The 17,063-nt window shown below is 58.0% G+C and overlaps 1 protein-coding gene across 1 annotated transcript in view; it reads right to left on the reverse strand.

The window, feature by feature from the left end:
* TNRC18 (trinucleotide repeat containing 18) overlaps window positions 1–13,582 on the reverse strand; it is a 57,209-nt gene extending 43,627 nt beyond the window's left edge. The window contains 2 exon segments of the mRNA XM_082313719.1: window positions 13,326–13,485; window positions 13,487–13,582. Of these exon segments, the coding sequence (XP_082169845.1) occupies window positions 13,326–13,485; window positions 13,487–13,528 (202 nt within the window). The 5' untranslated portion in view covers window positions 13,529–13,582.
* Between the last annotated feature and the right edge of the window lie 3,481 nt (window positions 13,583–17,063).

Here is a 17,063-nt window from a genome sequence, read left to right on the forward strand (position 1 = left end):
GTCTGGAGGCCGGAGGTCGCACCGAGGGAAGCGGGAGGGAAATGAGCCCCACGTGCTCAGCCTGCTTGGGGTTTGCCCAGAGCTACTGGGGAGGAGGAAGCCACCAGAAAACATCGCCTGGCCAAGGTGGCAAAGGCGGGCGGGCAGACGTGTCCGCAGCAGAGCAGGCTGCCACGTGCCACCGGTCGCCCAGAGTTTTTAACCTGTGGGCTCTCTCCATCTCAGCCCCCCTGTACCCTAGGCCTGAAATTCAGCCCCAGCCAGACGAGTCAGCCAAGCCTTCCTTGTGAAAGAGCAGGGCAGGAGGGGAACATGCTGGAGCTGAACACATCTCCCCTGTAGACATGGCTCCAGCCAACGAGCCAGCCTACATGCCTGATGTGACACAGGTTTGTGCCAGTGCTGGGGAAGCTGCTCCACCCCAGCCTGGGGGCAGCCAACCGGCCGACACCTTCACAGCATCCCTGTGCTGCCCTCAGTGCCGGCTGCTGATCCGGCGCAGAGATGACAGCCCGCTCAGGCACCCATAAAGGGTCACAGCACTGATGCACCAGGGAGAAGCAGCATCTGCAAAGCCTCTGTTCATGTCCAGGACCGGGTCTCCAGTCCCTGCTGTCGCCTCGAAGGGAAACATGCAACAGGACGCAGCTGTGTGACAGTCCCAGTGGCCTGGACAGGCAAGCAGGTGGCCACGTGCAATGCTGCTGCAAAGCACACCCTGAAGCCGAGCCCCGGGCACGAGCCATCTTTGCCGGAGAAGCCGCAGCCCCGTCACCGGAAGACCGGCGGCCTCCAGTGCTCCAGGAGAAGTGAAGTAACTCTCCCCCATCGGCCCCATCTGCCCGTTACGGGTTTCTGCCACTTATGAAATATTTCCAACCGCCGGCATCTCGCCCCATCCTCCTCAGGCCATGATGGACAGACACACTGCCAGGAAGGAGGCTGGCACCACGCAGTGCTGTGCAAGGGGCTGTGGCCACAGAGGGGCCTGAGCCGAAAAGCCTGACCCCATGGTCCCTCCGGTCCGAGCCCAGAGGGGCTGGGAAACACAGCGGCAAGGCTTTGGGTTTATTTCCATGGGATGTTTTCAACTCTGGGCACCCGAGAGAGATTTGCAGCCCCATTGCAGCTGGGGTCTCAGCTGGCTGCCGAGCTCTGGCAGGGAGCAGGAGCCGCAGCTGCCCTTGGCCGGGAACATGGTCACCTCTTCCCCAGTCCAGCTCGCAGTGCCTCGCAGGCAGCCAACTGGGACACCAGTCCATGCCACAAACAGCTGGATAAACGCTTACGTCCTCATAAGTCCCCTTTCCCTGGCAGAGAGGGAGGGGAACCGGGAGAAGTCCCAGCACAGCAAGTACCCGCTGGCTGCCAGCCCCTGTGGGGCCCCCTCCCACCGCTGGTGGGACGGCTGCCGTACCACCACCATCTGCCCGTGCTCACCATCATCGGTGCATCCCTGATCCTCTCCCTGCAGAAGCAGCAGCTTCCCGGGGGAGACTCTTTTAGGGCCCCCACTCTAGCACACGTCTCCCCATCTCTGCCCCACGACACATGGCACGCAGCACGGTGAGGCACAGCTGCAGCTATTTCTCATGCACACACTTATGGCTGCAAACAGCTGAGAGCCAGCAGTGCTGACAGTGTAAATCTTTGCCGCCTCCTCCCCTGTCTGCCAGGGCAGCTCTAGTGACACCCGAGGCACCGGAGCTGCCTTGACTCTGTGCCATGCACGAGACACCAGCGATATGAGCCCCCGAACACGCCGGGCGGAAACCAAAGCCCCCGGATCAGACGCACCTGGACCGCAGCAGCGGCCGGTCCCCATCCCTGTCCCTGCAGCCCCAAGCCACTGCCACCGTCACAACCCACCACCCTCTGCCCCAAAACCCGACCCTGCCTTATTTACACCCCGCGCCATGGGGCTGGCAGTTGCTTCAAAGCCTTAATCTACAGCCTCGATTCTCCACGTCCGCTGAACGCCTTCGATCTCATCCCCCGGATCCAGAACAGCCAGGTCAATTTAACTCCCCATTTAATCTTCTAAGGGCCCCGGCGAGCTCGGAGACAGCATCCTCCAGTGGGGGGTCCACGCTCCCAGCCTTTACTGGCTCAAACACCACCGCACCGCTTTCCTTCAGCTGCAAAAATCACTACCTTAAAAGCCAAGGCGAGTTCCCCCGCCCAGCTCAGTGCAGCTCTCTATTGTTTCTTTTAATTTTATTTTATTTCACGTGGGAATCTGTGTCCAGGCTGCATTATTTTTAAGTGGCTCTTGCTCAATATTTACTATTGCTCGCAGCTGCGTCAGCACAGAAACACCACGTGCTCCCACCAGGTCTCCAACGAGCCTTCCCACAGCCATTACCCCGTGCCGATGCCGTGCCATGGTTTTACTGCCGTGCTGCCCTCGCGGTGAATCACCGCGCTGCCGGGCCCCCCCGCAGCCAAGGCACACCAAAGGGCAGGGTGCGCACACAGGGCACCGGGGATTCCCTGCTTCTGTGGAAATAAAGATCATCAGGCTGAGCCTACCGCTCACCTCCTCCTCGCCTGAGAGCTGGAACAGCCCCAACACCCCGAGACGGCGGAGGAGGAGAAAATGAGAAGAAGTTACTGCAAGGGCTCAAGAGATAGGTGTTCGCACCCCAGCTCTGCCCTCGGCATCCTGCAGACTCATCCTGTGCCTCAGTTTCCACTGTGCAACAAAGCAAATGCAATCCGAGGTCTACCAGTGCTTCAGGGCTTGGGGCCACGGGAGAAGGGACACCGATGAGATGCTCTGAAGATTTCCCGCGAGGTCACCCACCAGCTCCCTGCTGACAGCATCTTCATGGGGGGCAGCAAGAAGCCACCCAGGTGGGGACACGAATCCCTCTGGCAGAAGGAAGGTGGCTTTTCCTCTCACTGGAGGAGCCAGGATGAAAACCACCCCGCTGGGACCCTTGACATGATGTGCAGCTGCTCCGCACAGCCCGAAACACGCGGTCTGGGAAGCACCGACCTGGTCCCACGTTAATCCCGACGCACAAACACTCAAACCAGTGTCAACGCTGCCGGGTCACTGCTGGCTGCCACAGCAGAAGCTTCTCCTCTGCATCCCCAGCCCAAAATCCCCCACCACGTTGGATGTCTCTCCTTTTCCGCTGGCGTAATTAAACCAGACACTCCAATGGGGGTCCTCCAAAACCTCCAGGTTCTCACTCTGCAACCACACAGCTTTCCTCAAATAGCAAGGAGCGACCCGGTGGGCTCTTCAGCTCCTCATTTACTAAGATGCTGTATGGAAATTAAAAATAATAATTCTAACTCTCAAACTGATTAGCAGAATCCCCAGGAACGCAGAACCTGGCTGCTAGATTGTAGTCTCGCCTTCCTCTTCTGATTTTGTAGGACAGCATCAAAATGTCTTTGTTCTGGTCCATCCTTCATGACGGTGAAGACCCTCCAGCCACCCGTGGCTGGCATGGGGGCCCTAGGGCTGATTCTGCTCCCAGACTGGGCGCAGACCTTCATTGCAGGTGCTCCCCCTCCTTCCTAAGCACTGAAATTTAACTCACCCCATTTTTATTTTTTTTTAAATCACCCAAACTCAGTGCAGAAGACACGACGCAACCAGGCGAGCCCCCATTCCCTGTGGGTCAAGCCCTGCCCATGCAATTAACTCAGTGACACCCACGCGTTGGCTCTGAGCCGCTGTCCCGTGCCTTCGTTAGAAAAGAGCTCGTTACCCTTCGCTGCCAGAGCTGGGAGAGCTACAGGCGCTCGGTGGGGGGAGGTTATTGCGGGATGGCACGGGTGCCGGTCCCCACATCACCTGCACCAGTGCCTGCCAGCAGCAATTAAATCAGCCTTCAAAGAGAGATCCCAGCTTTCCCAGCGCCATTAGCTGTGCCCTGGAGGGAACACGGTCTATTTTCAGCCACAATGACTTAAGACCAGGTCACCAGCAGGTTAAATGGGACTGTGCAGCATTATCTCCATGCCCTCCCATTGAGAAATTAAACACCGCTGTGTGATGGGCAGCAGCCAGCCCTGCGGACGCACGCCGGGGCGCCCACCGAAAGGTAAATGCCTCCTGCCCTCTCCTTCCCTTGGCTTCCCATCGGCTTCCCATCGCCGGCCGTGGCCGCCCGCTGCCCTGGCTGTCTTCCCTCTGTGTGGGGTGGGGGGGCTGGGGGGCCACTGCAGGATCACCCCCGGGTTTGTCCCTGCCCGTCCTCCTGTCCAGCACGGTGAGGGGTGACAGCAGAACGGTCCCCACCGTGCCCCAGCCCAGGCGTGCTGGAAGGAGCCTCAGCACCCCCCCCGTTCTGCAAACCCAAGCCCGCATGGTGTCAGACCGGTGCTACTCATCTTGCCCCTTCCATCCAGAAATCAGGTGGCCCAGCTGCAAGTCCCCAAGCTGGGGACTGCCCCAAGCCATGAGTTTCACCAGGGTTTCACCAGGGCCACCAGAGAGGTGGCATCTCCCCATGGCAGCTTAATCCGCTTTGCCGGGAGGGTCACCACCGAAACCCAACCAGTCACCCCACCACTAACATCTGGCAGAGAGGTGGCAGCTGGATGTGGGTTTGTTTTGCCTCCCAGGCCCCTGCGAGGCACAGTCAGCACGCGTCGGGATGACTCAAAGCCCTGGGACACACGGCCTCGGTCACTGCTTATTTTAAACCTTTTTGTTTGCAAAGTGGCTGCCATAGCTCAGTGCCTCTCGGGGTGCCTTGCAAAGGGGAGTGGCACCGCAAGGGGAAACTGAGGCACGGAGTGGCACGGCGCATCGATCACACCGGAACACCGCAACGCCAATGCATGCATGCTCATCGAACAGCCAGCAACCACCACACGACACAGGGGTTCAGGCAGCGAGAGGGGACCGGCTCCAAGGAACATCCCAGGGCTGGAGCGAGGGCATCGCCGATGACCCAACCAAGTCCTAGCAGCTCCAGCTTCATGTCTCCCGCGTGGCCAGGACAGGGCAAGTGTGTGGTGAAGCTGGAGGCGCCTGCCTGTACTGCTCCATGTGCCACGGGGGCAAACGCATCCCTCTCCCAGAGCCCAGCGCTGACCCCCGCAGCATCTGCAGGGACCAAAACCACCCTGGGAGAAATCCAGCAATGGACTGCAGACATCTGGGGGTGGAACAATGAGACCCACAGACGGAGCACGATCCCATAAGGTTCTTTTCCTTAGGAAACCAGGCTTAAAAGCTCAGCCTATGCCCAGTCTCTCCCCCCGACCCCACGTTCCACCCTTTTTCCTTCCAGAGGCTCCTGCCCTCCCCGCATCCTCCTGAGCATCAGCCCACGCCACCTTTTCTGCACTGAAAAAGCGCTGAACCATGAAGCAAAGGGGTCTCTGCAGCCAGCAAACGCCCAACACCACGCACCTCCCCGCCACCGATAACGGGAGATAAACGCAGAGGCAAATATTATGGCAGTGCCATTTAATTCCTGATGAATTATGCAAATCTGTATTCAAATTCAAGCAGAGCCCTTGGGCTCTTGACAAATTGCCAACCTGGCCCCGATGTCAGAAGGCAGGGACAGCCAGCCCTCCATCAGGTGAAGCTCTAGATGGATGCCCTATATATGTATATATACGCACACATATGTGTTTGCACATCTCAACTAGGGACACCAAGGAGCACCTGCAAGAACAATCCAAGAGCGACTTTTGCATTTCTCCTTCCTCTCAGCTGCATTTAGCCTGGCCAGGGAAGGCCACCGAGCTTTCATATCCTCCACAAGATGGAAGCGGCTTGGGTTGACGGTGAGATTCAAAGCAGTAAAGAAGACAAAATTCACCATGGCTGGGGATGGGAAGGAGGGGAGACAAGAGGGGGGCGGGAGGGGAAAGCCTAGAATGCTTGTACCAATATGAATGTCAACCCTGAAGCCAAGGAAAGGAAGATCTGTCCATAAAATAGTCACACAGAGGGCTCATCTGATGAAAGTAGGAATTTCCGATCCCACACAAAACCTGAATGTCCATTAAAAGCAGCAGAAGAATCGCCGCTTTGTGTCGCTAATCTCATTAGGGAGAAAGCCCCACTGTAGCGCTGGGATTGCAAAGGGAAACCCCAGCACGCTGCGCACACCGGGAGCCCGGCACGGTGTGCCTGCCCGGCAGAGCGGGGCCGGGGCAAGGGTGTGCTGGGCTTTCACTGGCACCCCGGGAAGGCTCCTGCACCCATCTTTATTCGCCTGCCCGGACCTTTACTCGCTGGAGCATTACGCGCTTGGCTTGCGTGTGACATGGCATGTGGGATGCCTCCCCACCTAGCAGATCAGGACACAAAACACCAGAATTACACACGCTGTGCAGTGATAATACAGGGGCTATTTCATTCACACACCGCTACCGGCACTGCCTGCAAGCAGCAAAGAAAGAGCTGAATGCCTTCAAAACCCTTCCTCCCAAGCACACTGGCCATTTCAATTACTATTTTTTTTTTAATTAAAAGCAATTAAACCAAATATATTAAAAGCATTTTCAAGCCACAGGGAATTCTGCTGAGAAGGGATCAGGGGCAGAAAGAGAAGCAGGGGCAATATATCTAACCACCAAACATAAAAAGGGATCTTTGCTCACAGTAACACGGCAGGGTAAGATGGATGGCGGCAGAAGCAAGAGCAACCTTTGCAGAAGTTGCCGGGGATACAGATCCAGAGAGACGGGGCCGAGCACTGTAAAATCTCAGTTATGCCCCTAAAAAGACACATTCTCTCCCGAACATACCATGTTGCTCCTTCCCTTGCTCCGAGCCCACCATGTTCGGCTTGCCTGCCTGCATCCACCTCCCTCAAAATGGCTCTTTGGCCACTGCTACGCTGGCAATAAAATTTATTCCCAAGGTCATTTCACTCTTTTGCCACTATTTCAAGTCTTGCTGGATTTAAACAAAAACCAGCCTCAGATAGACCGAGCCCTCCCTCAACCCCCCCCTTTCTGCCCATCACCTCCCTGATTTAGAGATACCAAACTCTCAACTACCTTTCGCTTCCCATAACCGTCAGCGACAACAGCTGGAGAGGAAAACCGGAGCATATTGTGCACCCAACAGCTGATCCTCGCGGCGTGGGGAGAGAGCCCAACTGTCACCGCCGCGGCGCTGCCGTACGGCAGGGCTCCTGCCACGCCGTCCGCCCCAGCCCGCGTGGAGTGGACAGGGATGGGTATAAAGGGGCTGTGCGGTTGCTGTCCCCTTGGTGTTTAAGAGCTGGGGAGAAGCGAACGATAAGCAAAGCAAGTAAGTAGCAGAGAGAGACGGTGTTTTTCCCCAGCCGGTGGGTGCATCGCCATGCCTGCAGACATCCAGCTGTGCCATCCCAGAGTGAAGCCAGCCAGAAACGTGGGGCTGGGAGGAAACGTGGGGAGAAGGAAATCCCCAAATCCTCATGGCGAAGGAGAGGCAGCACCCTGTAGGGCAGCCGTGCCGGAGCGCTCCCGTCCCAAACTTTGCTTTTTAAAGAGCATCCCCAGCTGGAAAAGCCAGCGAGGGGCTGCCGCAGCTGGATGCAGTCCTGCTCCCTCGCCCTGGCTCTGCAGCCAGGGAGCTCGGGGCTGCCCTCAGCTCTCCCCCCCTTCCCCAACCCCGCCTGCATTTTTGGGTCGGTTCAAGGCCCACCGTGCTCTCTGTTTCAGCAGCAAGGCAGAACAAAGCGCGCCCTTGTCCTCGGCACCTCAAGCAGGCGATGCTGGATCGCGTTACCTAACCCAGACCAACATCTCCTCATCCCGGCAAGGCAGCTTTCGTGTCAGCACATGCCAGCCTGGCCCCGATTCCCTGCACCACCTCCCGCCCGAAGCTTTAATTGGACCAGTTTAGTACACGCTGAAAACACACGGAGCCTTGTTTCAACTCGTCGGGTGCTAACCCCAGCTAAAGGAGGTGATCCAACACCCTCCCGCCGGTTGAAGCCGCGGCCGTGCCACAAGGCGCTCACCTAGAAGGCTGCCGTAACGATGTTAATTCCCCTTAACAATGTTCATTTCCATATTCATCAGAAGATGGTGAAATGACAAGATGGGGGGTTATTTGCTATATAATTACAAACTAATTTCAGCTTTACCCTGGGTTATCCTAGGAAGGAGATCTAAAATTTCCCTTACGAAAGCCCTGCTCTGCTAACCACGTCTGCAGCAAGATTAATTCCCAGCAATTTCCATTTCTCCAACAGCTGCTGCACTGGGAAGGAACAGGAGCCTGTCCCCAACGCCAGGGACCTGCCCGGTGCCCCACGCCATCCCAGGCTAGGATTTATAGCACCGGCACATCCTCTGGATCATATTTTCGCTGGCACACCATCAGTTGGGGCTGGGACCGGCGGTTGTCCAACCCCACCAAGGAGACCCGGTGCTGCGTGGGGGACAAGGCTTGCTCGGGGTGGGAGAAAGGCTGCTAGAAACCATGCTAATAAAGTACATCTTTGCCAGGACCGTCTATCAGAGGCAGGGCTAGGCTCCTGCTCATTCAGCTGGGGAAGGTATTACAAACCCTAACACAGCGGAGGATCCCGCAGGTCCTTGCTCCGAGCGAGTTTATGTCACCACGTTGGCCCTTGGGCTCTCGTCCGTGGTCCGAGCCCAGTGCCCTTACCACCAGCTACCCCCACTGGGCATGGGAACTTCAACGGGGGCCAGAGGACAGGTTGGACAGCCCTTCCCACCCTTCCTGAAGGATGGAGATGCCACCCCACAACCCACCCGACTACCAGGACCTTGGGGAAACCACTGGGACATCAGGGAAAGGAGTCCCCAGCGCCCCAGGGACGCATGGTGGGAGACTCTCAAAAATGCAGAAGACCCTTTTTTCCTCCCATTTCATCCCCAGTACAAAACCGAAGACAACCACTCCTGCCTTGCTCACAGCCTACGAGTTGGCCGCAGGCCAGAGGGAGCTGCAGGGGCATCACTTAATGGCCAAGTGCTTCCTCTACCCCCGGAGATGCCAGGTGTAAACAGGAGAGCGCGACGGGTCCGAGCACAACATCCCTGCCCGGCACAGGCCAGCATCACCTCCCCGAGCCCTACCGGGGCAAGCACGCGCGCTGCTCTGCCTGAAAACACATATCAAAAAGCATCTGATTTCACCAGGGCCTCAAGGGAGGAGAATCATCTCCCCAGGCAGGTCTCCGGCCGGTCCGCATTCCTGCTGGTGCTACACGGCGAGCCCCTGCCCCAAGGAGCCCCCCGCGCTCAGCCCCTCGCACCACCCCCTGGGCGGGCAGGGAGCGGGAACCACGATTTCAAGGGCCATTAAACACCGATGGTATTTTCCTTGCAGCATCAAAATGTGACCAAAAACAGCCACGTCGAACCACAGCCAAAATCCCACTGCTGGTCCGGGAGCCGCCTCCTCCCCAGCCCAGCTACGGGGAGGAGCAGGGCACGGCTTGGTCCAGCACCCCATCGGTGCTATCCTGGTGTCTCCTATCAGCAAAGCGATTTTAGTGTGGATGCAGTTTAGATGAGTAAATTGTGCTTCTGCTGGCACCGCCGACAGCAAGGCCTCCTCTGCAAAATCTGCCGGCTCAGCAGAAGCACAATTTTGCCATTATAAGGATGGCTACAGTGGGATTTTGCTGGCACAGCAAAGCTATCCTGGGGGGGGGGGGGAGGGTTTTGTTTTTTTTTTTTCTCTACGTTCCTACCTGGCCCAGCTGTCTGGAAAACTTCTCCCTGGGCACAGCAGGCCTGGAAGCAGGGAACGTTTCCAATCCGCCTTAAATCCCTGCATTTGAATAAACATGCTAATGTAGAAGTTTGAAAGCAAGCAAACCAAAATCTCTCCCCTCCGCCTGACCGCCTTCCTTTCAGCCACCGCTCTCGAGCTGGATTTAACACAGTCGGCTCTGCTCGTACAGATGTGTCCCTTTTCCCGGGCACTGGAAAGTCTTTCTGAAGCATATTTTAATGGAAGAGGCTGGGAATCCTTTTACACAAACCCTGATTTGTTCAGGTATCCCCCCTCCATATGCATCCCACCCAAGAAAGGATACCTCAGTACATGGCAAAAAGCAGATTTTTATTATTATTATTTTAAACTCAGAGAGTCTTTTTTGCATGTGGATGATATTTGCTCGCAGGCAGCCCCACTGCCTGGCAGGGATGCGGTCCCAGAGCCGCCCTTCGCAACTGAGTCCGAGGGAGCCTTTTCCACCTCCCCCAAAACACCAAAGCTGCCAAGAACAACGCGCCCACCGTGGGATGGAGCCGAGCCCAGGACACGAGCTTGGATCTGAAGATGGTGGGGTAGGGAAGGAGCAAAACTATAAACCCCCCATATTTTGAGCTGCAGGCTGCAGAGCAGAGCGAGCTCGGCCGCCTGCCTCCATCGACTGCAGCCTCTTCCCAGCAAGCTCAGCCGCTGCCAGGGATGAAATTCCATTGCAAACAGTCACTTTCCTCCCCTGGCCCTTGGCGGGGCTGTCGGGAGCACCCTGCTGCTCCTCAGCCCCCGTAACCCCCCGCCCTCCTCGGGGATGGGGACACGGTGATGCCCGAGAGCACCCGGGGTGGGAGACGCGGGACGGCAGCCCCGCAGCCGAGGGCTAGCTCACCTCCCGCCTCGGCCTCCAGCTCACTCCTCCCTCCGTCCGCTTCCAACAAAGGGGCTTCTGTCCCCGGCCCCCCGGCCCGCACAGCGGTGGCCAAAACGCTACCAGGGAATAGAAATCCCCCAGAGAAGAGCCAAGGGTGCGGGGGTCACTGGACGCAGCCCAGGCGCACGTATTTTGGCACTGGGGCAGAGGCCGGACTGCCGTAACATGCAGAGGCTACGAGAAAAATAAGAAGTCGGTGCCGGCGATAACTGGATCCTCAAATATGGCCAATCACACTATTTTTACAGGGGCGTATTTATTTTAGGAGAACGCTGGGACGGATTCAACAGTCTCTTTCTTCAGCCCGGCGGTATTTAAAGATCGGTTTGAACTGGCTCTATTTAAAGGCTTTGCCTCCTGCCCGCTTTTCTTAACCCCTTGCACAAGCCTTTGCTTTCCACCCCTCCAAACCCCTCCTAAAAACAAAACAAACAAACAAACAAACAAAAAAAGCAACAAAAAAACCACCACACACCAACATCAACACTGCAAACGCGAACCTACAAAGGGCCCCTCCGTAGCAGGAAGCAATCATCATTTCAAACGATATTGTTAAAGCCGTAAAAAAAAAAAAAAAAAACAACAAAAAAAACCCCAACAAAAATCCCTGCCTATCCCACTGTCGTGGTGTAATGGAAGTTTCGACTGTTAATTGTACGTTATCTGTTTAATGCAGTTTAGCCTGGTTGTGAATCGCCGTGCCGTGGCGAAGCCGATCTCGCAGAGCGAGCTTTGCGAGCCCTCATCGCGGGGAGCGCGCGGGGGAGAGCCGGGCACCACCGAGGTGCGGGTGGGCATAGGGGGGATTTTCCAAAGACTTCAGAGAAAGGAAAATAAAAATAGTAAGAATACATTAAAAAAAAAACGGAGGGATCACAAAAGCCATTCCCTCTGTGAGGGGTCCCAAATCCGAGGCTCGCTCCCAGCCCAAGCGCTTGCGGCGCAGTGGGAAAGCTCGCGGACGGCGGCGGGGAGCAACGCTTTGTCGGCTAGACCGGAGCTCGGCGCCTCCTTCCCGGGCTGCCTGGATTTCAGGGAAGCACCAGAAAAGGAAACTTTGGGAGGGGAAATAAAAGAAAACAAAAAAAAAAAAGAAGAAAGAAAAAAAGAAAAAAATCACCCAATACAAAAAAAAAAGTCAACAACAACAAAAAAAGAAACAACCCGCACTCGGTTTGGCTTGAGATTGTCCAGACGAATTTTTGCAGAGATCGTATTCTGCTTTAAGGCCGGGGGGGGGGGGGGGGAAATACCCAGGACAAAAAAAGGGAGGAAAAAAAAAGGCAAGACAAAAGGGAAGGAAAAAAGGTGTTTGCCCATGTGCTTGGCTTCATAGCTGTTCGCTTTACACCTCTCCTCTTAGCACCTGGGAAATTGGCACTGCCACCTAGTCTAAAACTAATAAATCTTTTTCCCTCGATTCGGGCTGCTTCCTTCTCTGCAGATGTTGGCAATCAGGTTTGCAAATTTCAAAGTCATTCATCCCGGGCGGCTGGGAGAAAAGCAGGTTTATTATTGCAAAACCTGTCACCCTCCCAACGCCTAAAGTAAACTCCGAGTCACCTCTCCACGCCCAGGGGAAAGAAAGGGAAAAAAAAAAAAAAAAAAAAAGAATAGAGCCAGAGAGGGAAATCAAACGGTCAGAAATCCCTCGCGTCCTCCCGGGGCAAGCTCAGCGGCAGCCCGGCAAGCCAGCGGGCAGGAGTGCAGGCAGCAGGGTGCAGGCAGCGTCCTCCCGGCGGCTGCCGGACCCCGCGTTATCCCACCCTGCGAGTCGCTGGGAAAGGGAGCTCGGAAAGGGGGTAAAAATGAAAACCCCTCCTCCAAAAAGAAGTAATTTAAGCAAATAAATAAAAAGCTGACTGAGGAAAAACAAATAAACCCCGTACATTTCAATGTTTGCTTTTTTTTTTTTTTTTTTTCCAATGGAGAAGCAGGCGCGGGACTGCCTGAGGACCGAGTGCGTCGAGAAGGGGAAAAAGAAAATATAAGGAAGGAGCAGCCCCTGCATGGAAGTTTTGGTTGCAGGTTTAAAAAATAATAATAATTGCCAAGAAAAAATAAAAAAATAATAATAATAAAAGCCCCCACCGAAACCCGCAGTGCCGGCAGCGCTGGCCGGGGCGGCCGGGACGGCGGCCGGGCTCGGGCTGCACCGCCCGCCGCGGAGGGAAAGCACCGAAACTGCCCCGTTTTGCCCCTTTTCCCAGCTCCCGAGGGATTTTTTTGCCCGGCCGCGAAGCGCCCAGCGGGGCAGCGCAGCCCCTGCCCCTGCCCCTCCGCACCCCGACCCGCCGCTCTCCCGAAAACAGGATTTATTCCCCGGATTTATTCCACGAAAACACCCGCGGCCGCCTCGACGGGGGTTTTCCTCGGTGCCAACAAAACCGTGCGCTGGGGGTCACTTTTTCCGCCCATTCCCCTATTTTTTCCCCCCATTCTCCCATTTTTTCCCCCCATTCCCATATTTTTCCCCCCATTCCCATATTATTTTTTCCCCTCCCCCCCCCCCTTTTTTTTTCCTCCAAATCAAAGCCAGGCGAGGCAGAAAACCCTTGGGGAAAACATGCGAAAAAGCTGCAAGCGTACATCTCTATCTGTATAAAATTATTATTTTCTTGCGCTCGGAGCCCCGCCGGCGCCGGGCTCGGCAGCAGCCGCCGCTGCCCGCGGAGGCGCAGGGGAGGGAAGGCGGGGGGCTGCCGGGGGTCCGCAGAGCCTTACCCGGGTGGGAGTGGAGGCTGATGCCCGATGCGAGGAATTTTCCGGGCTGGAGGGCGGCGGGGAGCCCGGCGGCCATGGGACCGGCGGCGGGGGCCAGGCGGCCGGTGGCTCCCAGTCGGTGGCTCTCCATGGCCAGCCCGGAGAGCAGCGGAGGGGGGGCCGTGCACCGAGCGGGGGGGCCCGAAATCTCGGCCATCCATCATCCACTCGCCGGCTTCAAGGAGTCTCCCGGATCGCTGTCGGTGCCCGCCACCGCCTTCCCCCCCCCCCGCCCCCCACCCCCCCTCCTCCTCCTCCTCCCCAAAAAAATCAGATGGTTTTCAAAAATAAGGCGTCCAAGCGTCCCATGGCGCGGTGCAGGGAGCCAGCCCCGGCGCGGCGGTCTCGGCGCTGCCTGCAAGAAAGAAGGGGGGTGCGGTGAGCCAACCTGCCCCGACCCCTCCTGCTCCAGCCACCCCCAGCAAATACCCCCAAAAACCCACCCTCACCTTCCCGACCGGGGGGGGGTGGGGGGGGGGAGAAGGGGAAGGGGGGGAGGGAAATAATAATCCGAGCAAAACTTGTGGCAAAGGGCGGGAAAAAAATGTAAAGTATTTAGAAATTATTTTAAAAAAAAGAGAGTTAAATCCGTCACCCCGAAAGGCAACGCGGGGCCGGGGAGCGCCCCGCCGCAGCGCCCGCAGCCCGGCTCCGGCGGGACCGACCCGGCGGGGACGGGCGGCGGGGAAGCGGCACCGCGTTTCTCCCCGGATCGCAGGAAAACAAAACACAAAAAAAAAACCCAAAAAAAACCAACAACAAAACGACAACAAAAAAAAGCCCAATTTTTCTTTTTTTTTTTTTTTCTTTCTTTTTTTTTCCGTGGGGCTGCTTCACCCCGCCGACAGCCGCCCCGGCAGCGCCCGCCGGGGAAGGGGCTCCGGCGGCGGCATCGCTCCCGCAGCCCCGCTTCTCGCCTGTTTTCCCCCCATTCCCAGGGCTCCAAACCGCCGCCTGTTGTTTTTTTTTTTTTTCTCTCCCGTTTTTCCCCAGCGCCGCTCCCGCTCGGGAAAACAAAACACATTATTATTTCCCGACAGAGCGAAAAAAAATATATATAAAAAACATATATATTTGTACTTGCAGCCGGATGAAACGATCCCCCCGCCCGTCGGGTTTTGCACCGGGATGGCGAGAAATAATAAACACTGCGGGGAATAAAGTGGGTTTTTCTCTTCCCCCCCCCCCCCCCCCCCCCCAGCGCTCCCGGAGCCCCGGGAGCCGCCGCTCCGCTCCGCCCCGGCTCCGCCGCCCTTCCCGGCTCCGCTCCGGCCGCTGCCAGCGCGGGGGGAGGGGGGGGCTGCCGGCCAAGAAATGATTAACAAAAACAAAAAACAAGAAAAAAGGGGGGGGGGGGAAATGCAAAATAATGAGAAAAATCCCACCGCCTTGTTTTTGTTATTTTTTTTAATTTATTTGGGTGAAATTTAAAAATTTAATTAAATCAAATCCTGCCTGCGTGGCTGAGCGGGGCGAGTCTCACCCCGGGGCTGCGGGAGCGGCCGGATCCCGGCTTGTAACTACTCAAAGAAGGGATAAAAAACGGCTAAAAAGGGGCCAAAGGCGCCCCGGGACGGGACGGGACGGGGCGGGGGGGCCGAGCGGGGCCGGGGGGGCGCGGCGCCCCCGCCGGGCCGGGCCGCCCCGGGGGAGGGGGCCGGGTCCTACCTCGGCGCGGTCAGGCCGCCTGGTCGCGGGGCATGGCGGCGGTGCGGGGCTGGGGCGGGGGGTGCCGGCTCGCCGCCCTGCCCGCCGCCCGGCTCCGCTCCGCTCCGCTCCTCAGGGGCGACGCGGGAGCGACGGGGGCGGCCGCGCCATGGAGCGGCGGGGCCCCCGCCGAGCTGCAGCATCGCCTCCACCCCCCTGGCCGGCCCCGCGCGCGGCTCGGCGGCGCTTAAAAAAAAGGAGGAAAAAAAAAATTTAAAAAAAAAATAAAAAAAAAAGGGGGGAGCGCGAGCGCGGGGCGGGAGGGAGGGGAAAAAAAAAAAAAAAAACCGCGGGGGGGGGGGGGGACGGCGGCCGGCGGCGCCGGGGCCATGAAACACGCATTGTTCTCGGCGCGGCCGGGGCGGGCCCGGCGCCCGCCCGCGCCGCCCCATTGGCGGATCGGGCTGCCACTCCGCGGCGGGTAAACAGGCGGCGGTTTCCAGGCTCCCCGCTCCCCCGCCCCCGGCGGCGCGGCGCTCCCGCCGCCGTTTCCAGGCCCCCCCCGCTCTCCCGCTCGGAGCAGGCGGCGGTTGGCGGCCGCGGCGCCGCGATCCGCTCGGGGGACGCGGCCTCGGGTGTCGTCGTCCCCCCCCCCCCCCCCCGCTCCGGGGAAGCTGGCGGGGACGGGGCCCGCCCCACGACCCCCCTACCCTTTATTATCTGTGGGGTTTAAATCCTCCTCCCCGCCGGCCCGGGCTGAGGGCCGCCCCCCTCCCCGGGCAGGGCTGAGGGGGAAGTGCCGGCGGGCCCTCTCCCACGGCCCCGCCGCGGACAAAGCGGCCTTTCAGGCAGCGGGAGGAGGGTCCCCTTCCCTCCCCGCGGGCCCCGCCTCCCCAAAAAAATTTAAAAATAGGGTGAAAAGGAAGGCGGCGGCGGCGGCAGCGCCCCGCCCCCCGGTCCGATTTAACCAAAGCTCCGCTTTTTCCAGCTGGGCGCGAGAAACGGGCGGGAGAAGCCGCGCTGCCGGGGGGGGGGGGGCACGGCACCGCCGCGGGTTCTTCCCCGCCGCCCGGCCCAACTTTTACTTTTCTTCTTCTTTTTTTTTTTGTTTGTTTGTTTGTTTTAATTTATTTTTCCCTTGTACACTCAGCCCCGTGCAGCGCCGAGCGGCCCCGGGGGGGGCGGCACACACGGACCCCCCCCCATCGCTGCCACCGCCCGAGCCTCCCCATCCACCGCCCCGCTTCTTTATTTTTTTTTTATATCGGCTTTTATAACGAAAAAGAGAGGGAGGGGAAAATCTAATTTAATCCCGGTATAAATTGTAAAAATTAGTAAAGCCCCCCGCCTCCCGGCACGCCCGGGCAGGGGAGTTTGGAAGCGGCAGCGGCCAGAAAAGGGGAGAAACGGCCCCAAAAGCGGAGGCCGGGCCCCCCCGCGACCCCCCCACCCCCCGGCACCTCCCTGCTTATTTTTAATGGTTTTAAGAAAAGCAGCGCCGCGTTCCTCGAAAAGCTCTCACGCTCCGAAAGGCGCTGTGTTTAACGCGGAAAAAAAAAAAAAAGATATATAATAATACGTGGGTTTATTTATATCTAAGAGCAAAACCCGGCTGCGTCAGAGGCGAGGGCTCAAACCCCCGTGCTTCCAGGGGAGGGCTTTTTTCCCTCTCTCCTTTAGTAAACCAAAAAGGGGGGAAGGGGGGGGAGATATTAATGGCTTAATCGCTTTTATGTGGCTTTAAAAGCATATTTTATAAATGTTTAATGCCTTCACGCCCGGACCTCCCCGCCGCTGTCCCCGGGACGGGGGGTTGGCATGCCATAAATCAGGAAAATGCTAATAAAAACCCCGGGCCGGGCGTGGCGGGGGGGCCGGGCCCCCTCCCTCCCCGGGCTCCCCCCCGCAGCTCCGGCCCTTCCTCCTCCTCCCCTCCGCCGCCGCCGCCTCCCCCGGCCGGGAGCCATCTTGTAGCAGCAGCTCCGGGCGCTGCTGCAAAGCACCGAGCCGCCCCCCCCCAAACGCCCCCCCTGTATCTATATATACACATTT

The sequence above is a fragment of the Platalea leucorodia genome (assembly GCF_965183815.1).
Source record: "Platalea leucorodia genome assembly, chromosome: 5".
In the NCBI taxonomy this organism is placed as follows: domain Eukaryota; kingdom Metazoa; phylum Chordata; class Aves; order Pelecaniformes; family Threskiornithidae; genus Platalea; species Platalea leucorodia.